Source organism: Cebidichthys violaceus, unplaced genomic scaffold, assembly GCF_023349555.1.
Source record: "Cebidichthys violaceus isolate CVI_PGR_0920_01 unplaced genomic scaffold, fCebVio1.0.p SCAF_1, whole genome shotgun sequence".
Taxonomy (NCBI): domain Eukaryota; kingdom Metazoa; phylum Chordata; class Actinopteri; order Perciformes; family Stichaeidae; genus Cebidichthys; species Cebidichthys violaceus.
In genome coordinates this window covers 3,282,540-3,296,356 of record NW_027176262.1, presented here as the reverse complement: position 1 = coordinate 3,296,356, position 13,817 = coordinate 3,282,540, and the positions used below count along the sequence as shown (strand labels likewise).

The 13,817-nt window shown below is 44.0% G+C and overlaps 1 protein-coding gene across 1 annotated transcript in view; it reads left to right on the top strand.

Moving 5' to 3' along the window:
- Positions 1–13,817, top strand: part of LOC137890344 (calsyntenin-2-like) — a 92,205-nt gene that overhangs the window by 5,756 nt on the left and 72,632 nt on the right. Inside the window, exons 4-5 of the mRNA XM_068734524.1 lie at positions 6,736–6,944; positions 13,161–13,310. Of these exons, the coding sequence (XP_068590625.1) occupies positions 6,736–6,944; positions 13,161–13,310 (359 nt within the window). The remainder of the gene's footprint in view (positions 1–6,735; positions 6,945–13,160; positions 13,311–13,817) is intronic.

The following is a 13,817-nucleotide window of genomic DNA, read 5'->3' as shown; positions in this document are numbered from 1 at the left end:
CTTCCTCCACTCGCGGTGACTTTGCGAGAAGCCACAGCGGCGCACCGCTTCCCTAAACACTCGACGTTAATGAGCGCCCGGCGTGTCTCCACGTTTGCCAAGCGCCGCGCCGCTTCACTCTCCGCCCTCTGAGATATTCTACTCGGCTGCCCCCGCGGAAGCTTTAGTCACTTGTCAGCAAAAGTGCAAAAGCTCAAATGAATTCACCTTAAACTCCTTGGGACCCGTTTCTGCTCCGGTCAGCTTTAAATGAAACGCAAATTAATCTGCGATACTGTAGCGCTGACCTCTGCCGGATGAACAACTTGTGCTGAAGTGTGAAGCGTGCTCGGCCTTTGGTCGTTAAGAGCCCAAACGTGATGAATGTCCATTTTGAGTCCATCCATTGATGTGATTCAGACTAAACGTTGATGAAAAGAGAATCTAATTGGTGGTCCAGTGCCGCCGGGTCTTTCTGAGAAGGGACATCGGGTGTGCAGGAAGTGAACTCTGTTCGGGAGATGTGATCAGATGGGGCAGACGTGTAGAATATTAACCTGGAAAACATAATAATTGAACCTCCTCAATGCTCCTTAAAAGGAGGAAGAGGGGAAAATAGATGTAACCATAAGAGGTCTTGCAGGGATCGCAATGTCGGTAAAAGCAAAACATTGGTCCATATACTGAAATATGTCAAAAACTATTGGATCAATTGCTTTTCAATCTCGTAAAGAGATGCACAGTGGTGGCAGAGAGGCAGAAATAAAAAGGGCAAGAGGTGCATGAACGTTGCGTCACGTCTTCTCCTCTGGAAGGACGTCCTAGACCTACTTTTTTTTTTTAAAATGACAAAGCGTTGCGACCCAAATTCACAATAAGCCTTATCTATAAATCATGAAAAGTCGTCTTTACACCTCTAAAAATCATTGAGACGGAAACTGCTTTTCAGTTGAAACCATCTCAAGAGCACAAAGGGGTCACAAAACAAAACAGGTTAGGAAGCGCAGTCACATCTTTGCATGAACGGATCCTAATGAAGCTCCAACGCAAGTTCAGACAGGAAGACTATCCCCTCATGCTTAGGCTTAAAGGCCTTTCTCCATACGGCTCTCCCACTAGCAGCACATACTCTATACCGGCTGTCACTGTCAGAGGTGTCATAGACTCAATCAGCTGTTTGTCAGCCGGGTCGCCCTCAGCCAATAGCGCTCTGGCACACCCTCTTCGTCAGCCTATCAGCATGCTGCCGTCTACTTTTAAAAGGTGCTGCATCCCCGCCGCCAGCGTCTGCCACTGTTTCATGCGACCCTCCTCCTCCCCAGCACCATCCGTCTTCGCCGATTCAGCACTCCATCACCATCTCCAGCCAACTCCAGCCGATCCTCCAGCCACCACCACCAGTGTCTGGACTCCTCGGGGGGGGATTGATATTGTTGCCGCTCAGGGCGATCACAACTCGATCACAAATCTCCTCGGCGAGTTCAAGCGCCAAATGATTTCTGTGTAACTAATTAATGCATCATTCCGTCATAATAAAATGTTAACTACTAATCAGTCACTTGTCTCCTGATTGAAATATTCATCAGTGTTCGAATAGAATTCTCAAAACTGAGCCTTTGAAGGCCTTTGGGGTCGGTACAGTCGGAAAAATACAAGCACGTAATCTCTCGCTAATCAGCATCTGAGGACTAGAAGTTTCCCCCTGTGCTGTCGGCGCCTCGCCTCCCCCCCCCCCCCCCCACACACACACACACACACACACACACACACACACACACACCTTGCTCTGCTCGAGTTTCTACTATTGCTATTGGAGTAATTAGGCATAAGGGACGTCCCGCTGCCTCACAAAGCCCGTCACATCCACGAATCCCTCCCAGGTCTCGCACCTAATCACGACACGTGTATTTAACCTCAGCCCAGGGAGCCTGGGGGGGCGGGGGGGTAACGCACTACAACAGTGCTAGGTAACCCCTAGGTTGTGTGTGTGTGTGTGTGTGTGTGTGTGAGAGAGAGAAAATGTAAATGTAGTTGAGACACACTGATCTGTTTTATCGTGCGCTCGCGCTCGTTGCTCGGCAGCGCGGCAGTTATTAAAGTCATCATTAGTGAGTCTTAGAGGCCCGTGTGTCCCAACCTTCGCTGCAGTTAGGAGAGGCTAGTTATCTCACGAACAGCGAGCCGAAGGACGGGCCGCGCGCGCACACACACACACACACACACACACACATCCACCCAAATGCTGAGTCAAATTCACGCCGATTTACCTACATTTACATATAAATAAGACAAATACCGTAGCTGGGGATAGATTTTTTTTTTTTTTGCATCTCATGAGCAGCTCGCCCACAAACACACCCGTGACGCATAGACAAACACCTAAAAAAAAAAAAAAAGTCACTTTATGAGTGAAGAAGTGGGTCAAAAAGCTGTGCCTTGTTAGCGTAAGCTGTCAAGATAAAATGTGTGCCGCGAGAGGACCAGGGGTCTCCACACAGATAGCGGTGCCGTCAAAAGCGTCGGCGCATTATTCTGCCGACAATCTTAGCGTCACGCTTGTCGCGCTTGACGCTAACGTGAGTGAAACCTCATTCTGTCAAATCCCGTTTAGTTTGACGTGATTATTATTCCTGGCAAGAAAGAAAGAAAGAAAAAAAAAAAAGACATCTAGTGAAGGAATGTGTTGTTTATCTTCGACTTAACATAATGTATTAGGAGAGTATAGTCTTTCTGCGTTTCAATTATGAATATGCACCGCCTAGGAACTGCACCATCTGTGCTTGTCTGCTTCGGTTACCAGGCGGAAAAAAAAAACAGGAAAGCGACGCACAAACTTTTCGCATCCCGGGATTAAAAAAAACACGATCGGACGCCGCCGCACGTCTTTCGGGCAGCTTCGAAATTTCGACGTAGCCCAAATTCTTTTCAATGAAAAAATCATCATTTTCTGTCTTCCTCTTTTTTTTCTGGGGCGGGGGGGGGGGGGGGGGGGGCGTGATAAATCCAAGTTATCCATCAATGATTCAGATTAATAAACAGGATCTGGTGCGTGAAGCTGAAACGTCGAACTGGATTACGATGCGTTACGGTCACCTCGTATTGAGATCACAACGGGACCTGGTGTGCAGTTCTGTGCCGGGGGCCTCGGGGGTGCTACTCGATGTGGATGAGGGGTTTCCTTGCATATCGATGAGGTTACCGTCCCATTGGGTCCCACCGGTACAGTTAGGGGTTTGCTTATTTCCATTCTAGTCTTACACAAGGAAATTGATGATTCAACCTCTTGGCTAATTCTTGACAAAGATTAATTGAGTCTTTTGCCTTTGTGTGTGTGTGTGTGTGTGTGTGTGTGTGTGTGTGTGTGTGTGTGTGTGTGTGTGTGTGTGTGTGTGTGCGCACGCAAAGGAGGTGTTTCGATAATGACTCTGCTTGAGCGGCTGTGTGTAGCTGAGTGTTGATAAATAATGAGCGTGGATGAATACGCAATAAGCCGGGAACAATACTAACCTGGCATTAGCATGCATCACCTGGCTGTGACATGCAGCTGGTATCTGATTGCGTCTGCATGTGATTTTTTTTTTTTTTTTTAGCCGGATTGGAATCGCACCTGGCACCGAAAATACGTCTCCACTGCTTCGTTTCCTAACGAGATATTCGCATCCTCGACTGCCAACATCGTCTCGTTCCTTTTTTATTAGATATTATTTCCAATGGATTGGAAGCGTTTGTTGTAGTGCTACAGGAAAATGCTAATGTGAGGCTTTAATAAACAAGTTAGAACCAGGTTTGAGAGATGCAGGTAGTGCAGAGCCACAAAGCTAATGTTTTCTTCTTGCATTGGTCAAAATCTGAGGTCACCGTAATCTAGAAAGTTGCTGTAATCCGAGCGACGTCTAATGAAGCACGTATCAGCATCATTCTGTTAATGACAAAGTTATGAAAAAAACTGGTTTTACACACACACACACACACACACACACACACACACACACACACACACACACTCTCTCTTTGTGTCACTCTGACTCATTGTGGACTTTTGCTTCTGACCTGAGGTCTGTCTCAGGGAGGAACGACTGGGAATGGGCTCAGTCTGGCAATGTTCCAGTAACATGAAAACCCACACACATCCACACCCACACACACACACACACACACACACACATGGAAAAACTCCTCGCCCTGGAGATCCAGGCGTCTGTTTCAGCCAGATGTGAGCCATCAGCAGAGAAAAAAAACACACTCTGAATGAGAAGTTTTCACAATTATTGCATTTAGTTATGGATCATGCATAATCACGCGCACACACACACACACACACACACACACACACAGGTCCCTCCATACAAGCCCCGGAGAAGTGGAACATATGTTTGCTCCCTCACCGCTGGGGAGTGTGTCGAAGCAGGGGGGTAATGTTTATGAGCGAGCGTCATTAATATGACAAAACAAGGCCGGCTGAGGGATTTACTGCACCAACTGGTGCCGCCATCATCTGTCAGCGCTTCTTATCGCCGTCTTCGCTGCTGTTAGCATCGCTGTTAACGTCCCACAAATCCTAAACCCCAGCGATTAATCATGTCTCGTAGGTGTTCATTTGACTATTCTCCACCTGTGTCTAGTGGGGCGGGGAAGTATTCAGATCATTTAAAAGGCCCCGGAAATATATTTTACAATGAGTAATGGTCCTGTGAACACAGTTTTTCTTTTTGCAAAAGACAGAACAGTTTGTGTTCTTGTCATTGGTTTGAATTTGGGCAGGTAGTGAGGTAGTAATATTTTGAAGCATATTGAAGCGTTATTTTTTACCTGTATTACTTTTTTTGTCAGGTATGGGGCTCCATAAAGATGTCATATACTTTAACAGCTAATTAAATTGAATAAAGCAGATAATAAAGAAATGATTTTTACTTTTAAACTGTCCAATCGAATGCGAATCATTTCATTTAAATCCCTCTTGTAACATTTCACCGCTCAAATATTTAGTTTCACTTCCATTTCTCTTGGACTTTAAGTGAAAGTACCTACTTTACTACCATGTACATCAATTTTGCCCGTCTCGCATTTTCACTCCAGTTGTTTGTGTGTTTCTTATTTTCTATCAAGCCATTTAAGTGCGGACCTGTTTGTGTGGAGAAGCTGAAAAAAAAAACAATTAGTCGCCAGTGTTGTGTGCACTTATGACGGGGAGAGATAAGGCGGTGTGGAAATCCTTTCTGCGTGAGCTCGGCCTCCCGACTGTCTTTCTGTTTGCTGTCCGTCCTCCTCCTCCAGCCGACCACACGTCGGGACAGATATCTACAGTTTATGCTAATAGGATCATTTCACCGTCATTACCAAACCTGGCCGGCTAATCCTATAAACCGCATTCTCATTTCGGGCCCCTTTTGTCTCTCAAAGCACAGCACCGCTTTGTATTTCCTGCCATTCGTTGCTTAAAACTGTATTAGTCCGTCCCATCGTCATCCATCACCGGTTGTCAGTCAATGAATCGAAGGATTGATTATGCAATCTGTTGCCTTCTTGCTCGCCGGAGAGTATTGATGAAGGCTTGCTAAAGTGATGAATGGTGGGGTTTTATTCCCCACGTGTGACTTAACATGAATTACTGCTGATAGATCACTTATGGAATGATTAATTAGTGCAGTTTAGTGCACTTTGGAGAATTGTGCGTATAGTACATGAAGAGATCCAGGGGATTACTCTGCCATAGAAAGACAATAAAAGCAATCCATTGGGTCAGGTCAGGTACATGCAGTGTATTACACAAAGCACATTGTGACTATCGGTTACTTAACTAACTGATCTCCGGCGGCGAACTCTGCGCTCCGCCATCCAAACTTTACAATCACGTGAGAGGCTGCAGAACACATCATGCAACTGTTTTCACAGGCTCAGCACCACTCCCTCTTGAAAAGTAAAGTAAGCACCATGTGAACAGTTGGTGGGGTGCGCCTTTAGAAGTCGTATCAATAACATTTTTATGGAAATTAATAATGAAATAAAAAGAAAGAAAAATATCCTCAGAGCTTTTAGAAAGGTACCGAATAAAACAATTTTTCCTAAAAAATAACTCCTATATTTGTGAATTAATGATCTTAAAAATGTTGGTGGGTCCAGAGCGAGTGTTTTGTTTATCTCTGTGGAAAATAGATCTGTTTGGTTCGAAGCCAAAAGTATAACGAAGTTGCTCATCCTGTCTAAATGGCTAAAATTCTCCCTTTTTTCCTGTAAGCACCAAGGTAAAAGGATCAGCTGTCTTAAATCTCGCTCTGCTCTATGCAGATGATAGACTTCTATATACACTAATGTTAGAGAAATTCACTCGAAGCCAATGTAAAAGTCATTATCACAGGACATTTATTCATGCAAGAAGGAGACAGAGTTGAAACGCATACAAGTCATGCATCAAGGCTGCTCAGAGGTCTGTCTCTGAGTCTCTGATATTTATACTTCGGATAACACACAAGAATTATTTGCATAAAGCTACGTGGCATGTCTTGAACTCGTTCTTCTCCCCTTCCACACAAGCAAACGTCATCTTGGCGTTTAGTAAGATATACAATCACCCCTTACAGAAGGTCAGTGACTGCTAAACGAGGAACATCTGAGATAACAAGTGTGAAGAGAGTTCACACAGGAGCCACAGACTTCACGGAGTCTTGTATGTTAAACAACAATAAGAACAGATCATTCTAAAAGTTATTTTTCTCCAACACTAATCTCCACTTTCCTCTCCTCTGTTGCAACCTATAGGGCCGTGGTGCACATTCAGGTCAACGACGTGAACGAGTTCGCCCCGGTTTTCCGGGAGCCCCAGTACCGAGCCGCGGTGACGGAGGGCAAGATTTACGACAGCATCCTGCAGGTGGAGGCCACCGACCAGGACTGCTCCCCGCAGTACAGCCAGATCTGCAACTACCAGATCACCACCACCAGCACGCCCTTTGCTATAGATCGCAACGGTGAGTAGAATACAGGTTTTATATTAACAGGGATGCCCGTTGACAAAGCCCTAAGATATGTCAGTCCTTGCCACAAAGAAATCTTGTTCTCTCACCTAGATTGTCAACAGGGTGTGATATTCACTGAATTTAAAGATGTATTTTGTGGTGAGGTGTCACTTTTTTTTTGGTCGACCCATTTTCCTTCCACCAACCCCATCCACAGCATTTCTGCTTCACTTATTTCAGTAATTTCCCTCATGCCAAAGAACATCTTTTAATCATATTTAAAGAAAATGCAAAATTACAATTCTGTCATAACACAGTGGCTCTCGTGATCTGCACTGAAATGTACTTTACAGCCACAAGAGATACTACACACACACACACACACACACACACACACACACACACACACACACACATATACCTGCATACACTCTCAGTAAAACTTAATAAACTGACAGATGTCTCTCCTCAGGATAAAATGTGTTATTTGCTCTTTCCAAGGACAAAGTCAAGCTTTGCTCGCAGAGCCATCGGTCACCTTAAATCAGATCAAAAAAGTCTGAGCACAAAAACCCCACAACATAACAAACGCACACAGACAGAGATAAATGCTAAGAAACATTCTCAAATACCCTCACAAATGTACTTGACTTTCTTTGACAAGTTGCCATTTGTACTTTGCAACTTGGTTCCTGAACATTACAATTAAAGGTAGTCATTGCTACTCACACACACACACACACACACACACACACACAAATACAGACATAATGGATTTGTGAGACATTGGGTATTCTCTCCGATAACATGTCCTCTACTGAAAAATGTGGTGCTTCCTAGTTTGATGGAGGACACACTAGAGTGTTGTCTTTTTTTTTGTTTTAACACTGCTGTTGAGAAGCTCACACAAAGTCAAGGAGGATAAAATGTACCCTTCGAGTGAACACTTGAACGCGCAATTCAACCGTCTTGATTCTTACCACTATTAGACAGGCTGTTAAAATACAACTGGCTTCAGTGGGTCATCTAAACGATCTGCAAACACGCTAGTTTGTCTTTATTCAGGAGACATATTGTCGATGGAAGAGACATCGCTGTTAAGTTTTGTTTCTGCTGCCGAGGTGTTGCAGTACGAAGGTTGAGTGTCCGAGGTTGGGGCCAAACTGCACTGTGAGTGATACGAAGGGGGAGGCTGTAGCCAGAGTGCTCTTTCTTCTCTCTCCCCATTTGAAGGGGTCTCGCTCAGCCCGTTGACCGCAGAGGAAAAGGCTTTGAGAGCTCTTGAACTCGAGAGCACCCGAGGGAGGGAGAGAGGGAGTGAGTGAACAGAGGGAGGAAAGGAGGAGTTGGCTGTGAGGGTGAGAGCAAGTGTTAAGAGAGGAGCAGCGAGCGAAGCAAATAGAAAACCTGTATATTCAAAAGCCTGAATAACTTAAAACCCCAAAACTATTTAAATAATACCAATGAGCCACAACGTTGCACTGGGTCACATGGTCCTTTAGCGCCACAACCGTCTTGGTACTGTAAAAACCGTAGACCGTATATAAGAAGTGGACCTAGTAAACATGATGTCACCCATTGGTTTGTGGACATTGGTTTAGAGCCTCGAGTTTGCCATTTTGGCCGTCGCCATCTTGGATTTTGGCCGTCGCCATCGCCATCTTGGATTTTGGCCATCGCCATCTTGGATTTTGGCCATCGCCATCTTGGATTTTGGCCGTCGCCATCTTGGTCGTTTGCTACCAGAAGAGACACGAGAAGGTGGAGCTAAGTACAACCAAATGCTGAACAAGACATTTTCAGGCGCCCAAAATGTCTTTCATGAACTGAAAACACAAAAGGTTTGAAGTTTGAAGATGGAAACGTGGACTTTAGAATATTCACTGAGGTAATAAATCAAGTGAGAAGTAGAGTCATTTTCTCATGGACTTCTATTGCAAAGATACTTCTTTTTGGAAAGAACCTGAGACAATAAGACAATAAGAATAATACAGAATAATTACAGACTTAAACAAGACAAGAAGGACTAAGCAGCATTACTGCTCTGTGGTTATATTGGATATTATAAAGGAGTGATAGATGGATCTCACAGCGACGGATGCTAGGTGTTTTACCTGTGTGTATGTTTTGATAGAGGCACATAGAGAGGGCGAGATGGAGGGTAAAGTAGCCATTAACTCGCTGCCCCCCCCCCTTGTCAGCAGTCACAGCACGCACAGCCTGCTGACACGGATAAGTAGATGTGGTTAATTGAAGGAATGCGACCCTCCGTCATGCAGAAAGGTGCGAGTGTGTAGATTGTGCATGTGCATACTCACGGAAAGAAAAGGAGACGAGCGGCACAACGGGTGAGGCGGCAAACGGTGAGATCGGATGAGGCTGCAACAAAAAACAAAAAAAAAGCGAGACAATGACGCGCATTGAAATGGAACGGGAAGGTTGGAAAAGGGAGAGAACGAGGAGGGAAGGAATTCTAAACAGACAGAGAATGGGCGAGGACGGGGGAGCCGAACAAAGCCGCCCTCGTGTGAATTGCATCTAATCCTCCCACTCCCACTCCCGTATTCAACATTATCACGTTATCAACATTCAGCTCCCTCTGCACCTCTCTCCCCACAATACAGGAACCTCAAGACGACTCCGGCCTGTAATACGAGTCGCAATAACCCATTCCAGCTACGATTCAACTCCAATAAGGACCGACGGTGTCTCCCCCCCCCCCCCCCCCCGCGCCGCCCAGGCCTGGCTGCGTGTTTAGCATTGTCAATCGTCTGTAGCGGGAGACTCATTAAATATTAGCGGAGACACAAGAGTTCCCTTCATGCACTCTGCTTAGCATGAGAAAAGACTCTGGTTTGGTAAATGGGCCGCGGTTACCGACGGAAGGCGGGAGACTCTCAGTCCCTGAATGTGGTCTGGATGCTGATTGTACTGGAGAGACGAGTGGGTTGTTTGTTTCTTGTTATGTTGTTCGTCCGTCCGTCCCTTTTTCATGAGCAATATATTTCAGGAGCGCCTTGAGCTAAATACTTTTTAAAGTTTGTACAAAAGTCCACTTGCACTCCAGGTTGAACTGAAGTTCACTCTGACTTCACATAATGCATGACTCAAGAACTTATAGGCATATATAGGCTTATAGGTATAAATACAGTATATATATATATATATATATATATATATATATATATATATATATATATATATATATATATATATATATGGCTGTATACAAATAATCAATATACAAAGCTGACAGGATATCCTGTAATACCAAGCAGTACTGAAGATGTCAAGGAAAAAAGGATCAAGACAGATGCATGAGAACCACATGCATTAAAAACCTGGCTCCTACATTACCCAAAATGCAACTCATCCATCGCCAGTGAAGTTGCAGATGGCGGGTGTGATAGCAGCGGATGTAGCCGCTACAGATGTCTGGTAAACTCGCTTCTTTCTAAAGCCAAACTCCAAATGTTTGTTTTTCATTTTTAAGACATTGAGGTTTCAGCTCAAGTGACATCACTTGAGTCAAATGCTTCAGATTTCCCAGGATGCTTTCCACACTTTTTCCCCAATGTAAGTCTATGGGATGACGGACCCACACATTGTAAGGTATGAGGTAACCATGATGATGTAATCAGGGTAATCTTCTCAGACGTTGGAAAAGCCCCCTCTAAAGTCATAACACGTTGAACTTCGGTTATGGGGGTAATTTTGAAATATGGATTCGTTACCTTCAGAATAGTAACCCCAGGTATAGGTGAGGGGTGGGCCGGTGCTAATGCCTTCATCGCGTCAGGAAGCGACAGGGGTTTAATGGAAACGTGGTCTTCACTTTGAGAAACATTAGCGCTAATCAAACCACTTGTGCAAGATTAGAGGCTACCTGTCATCCCAACCATGATCTCATTTGTTATAGTGATTAAATTAAGGCATCACAGTTAATTTGACAATGATGTATAATGATGCTTTAAAATTGAAATTAAATACCCATTACTCCTTTTAAGCAAACACACACACACACACACACATACACACACACACACACAAACACACACAGTGTTTAGGCAGATAAGTAGCGATACGTAAACATTCTGTATTTTCTAATATGTCAAATATTACAGAAACACGAGGCTTTACAGTAGAAGACTGTTTTCCTCAAGGCGGTTTAAAGTTTGTACTTAACTCCTTTTAAACTTTTTATAGTTACACAGACTAAACTCTGAAGTCTTGAGTCGGTACACAGAGGGGAAGTCATCAGACTGAAGTACTGCTCCGTTAGGAATACATTTGAAAGTGTGAGAGTAGCAATGAATATGAAATCACATGTTGCACATTGCTTATTACTAGAATGAAATGAAGCTCATTTAGCTGTAAAAGCTCACACGGCCGTTTTATGACTCCATAAAGTCTCCAAATCTCATGGCGACCGAGAAAACTCTGGACTATTTTTTTCCGGTCGCAGATTTGGGGTTTGTGGTGTTTATTACGGAATAAAAAGGTCACGCATTTTTACAAGAACTTCCAGAACCGCTTCACCGATTCCACTGTACACCGACTTCTGCGAAGAAAGTTCTGAACTAACGGCCCGAATGAATGAAAGAGATTTTCAACTCAATGCTTAAAAAAGACACTAGAAGAATAAAAAAAAAAGAATAAATAAAAGAAAAAGTTCAAATAGATTAAAGGCAAAATAAAGGTTTCACTTCTATTGCGGTGCAATCAAAAGCCATTCACGAGCATAAGCGTCTTTTCAGCGTAATTGTTTTTAAAATTAGTTACAGCTGAAAGCAAAGTATAGCGGTGAAGAATAGTCAAAGTTCACTGGCTTTGTTCAGTGGCTAATCAGAAAAGAGTTGCACAAATGATCATTGGTTTTATTGGACTGTTTTGTATTTGTTGTTGCGCTGATTAAACCCTCACCGCCAACGGTAGGTTAAACCGCTCAGCCCCTCACTGCTGTGCTCCGTGTAATCAGTGTGTTTTAATGCAAAGTGGCAATAACGTTTAGCCTATTAGTATGAAATGGGATCAAGGGTAAAAAGCAATAAGAGGTTATCATCTTCAAGTGCTGCCAAAAAAGCATCTGTTAGTACAGAAAACACCTCTAACCCAGAGGTCTTCAACAAGGGGTCCGCGACCCCTAGGGGGTCCGCGGAGGTTCTGCATTTTCTTAAATGAATCTGTCCATTATTTTAATAGTTCCGTATTGAATGCACAATAACAAGGTATATTTATAGATGGCACTAGGCCCAGTTTAATATAAAACACTATTTTATACAATATACTGTGTATAGTCGGGGGTCCCTGCTCCATCTCGCTATCAGTTTGGGGGTCCTTGGCCTGAAAAACGTTGAAGACCGCTGCTCTAACCTATGTTGACCTGTATAACACGTGGCTGCTGAGGAACAGTTAGCAGTAGACAGAGACAGAGTTTTAATGCTAAGATGAATTTCTCTCAGACTCACATGCTCCTTATTTTTTGGGAGTTTTTGTCCTAATTTGGCCAGGAGCTACTTTAATGTGAATACAGCCTCAAAAACTGTTCATTACAATATGCGCACCTGTGCTTTCCCAACTGTGACGTGCCAACACGTCTTCTGTGAAAAACGTTCTATCGCACCAACGATGGAACCATCCCATCCCCCTTAACAAGACTAATCATATTAACCTTAATTGCCTAAATTAATTTCAGGTGTTGTTGTTTTTTTTCTCTCGCTGGAACTAGATACTGAAGTACAGGAACCAAAACTGCACAGAATAATGCCGCGTTCCAGACAACCCAGATGTTTGAATTTCCCAGTTTAAATTTCCAACATCCGACCTCCGAGCTCTCCAGAGGCCCGACGCCAAACATTACTAAAAAAAACATGGCCGACGGTAACAAAGTGGCGTTTCTTTGGTATAGTTGTAAAGTGTAGTTGACTGGCACGTTTGTGCAGAGACGGTTAACTGTAACCAGCTAACTAATAACCTGCCGACATATTTAGGCAAATATGCTGTACGTTGCCTTTCGGTTGATGGTTTTCCATTGTTGTGTGAACTTCTTGAGTTCACCAGTGCTTTGCATACGTGCTTTTTTCAGGACAATTTTGTTAATTGGCATAGTTTTAGATCATGTTTTGCTTTGTTTGTCGAACTGAATTTACTCTACAGCGCGTTATAATGAAGCAAAAAAAGCTACTTGGGTTGAATTTTGACCTTGAACCTCTTTTTTCTCCACCCAAGGCAACATCCGGAACACGGAGAAGCTGAGCTACGACCGGCAGCAGCAGTACGAGATCCAGGTGACGGCCTGGGACTGCGGCCAGAAGAGGGCCCTGCACAGCGTCCCCGTCCGCATCGAAGTCAAGCCCGTCTGCAAGCCTGGCTGGCAAGGTGGGCCGAGTGTGTGTGTGTGTGTGTGTGTGTGTGTGTGTGTGTGTGTGTGTGTGTGTGTGTGTGTGTGTGTGTGTGTGTGTGTGTGTGTGTATGTGTGTGTGTGTGTAAAAAGACCTCACAAGTTGTGAATGCTAGAAACAGAGCCCCACAAAGTGGCTAAAAAACTAGCATGAGAAAAAAAGTTTAGAATTTTGATATATTGAATAGATGATTTTTTTTTTTATCTTGCCTGATTTTTTACAGTGGTGTAGGGCCACTGGAAAGGGTGGACCCCACATTTGGGTGAAAAAAGTTCGGGCCTTACAAAGGGGGAAAACAAGTATGTGTGTGTATTTGTGTGTGTGTCTTGCAGTGATTTCAGGCAGTTCTGACTGCGCCGTGTTCAAACATCCAGAAACGCAGATGCGATTATTTACGCGCGACTAACTTAAAGTTTGTACAATGCTTGATAATAACCGACTGTATCGTACAGCGTGTGAACTATAAGAGCTGTGTGTGTGTGTG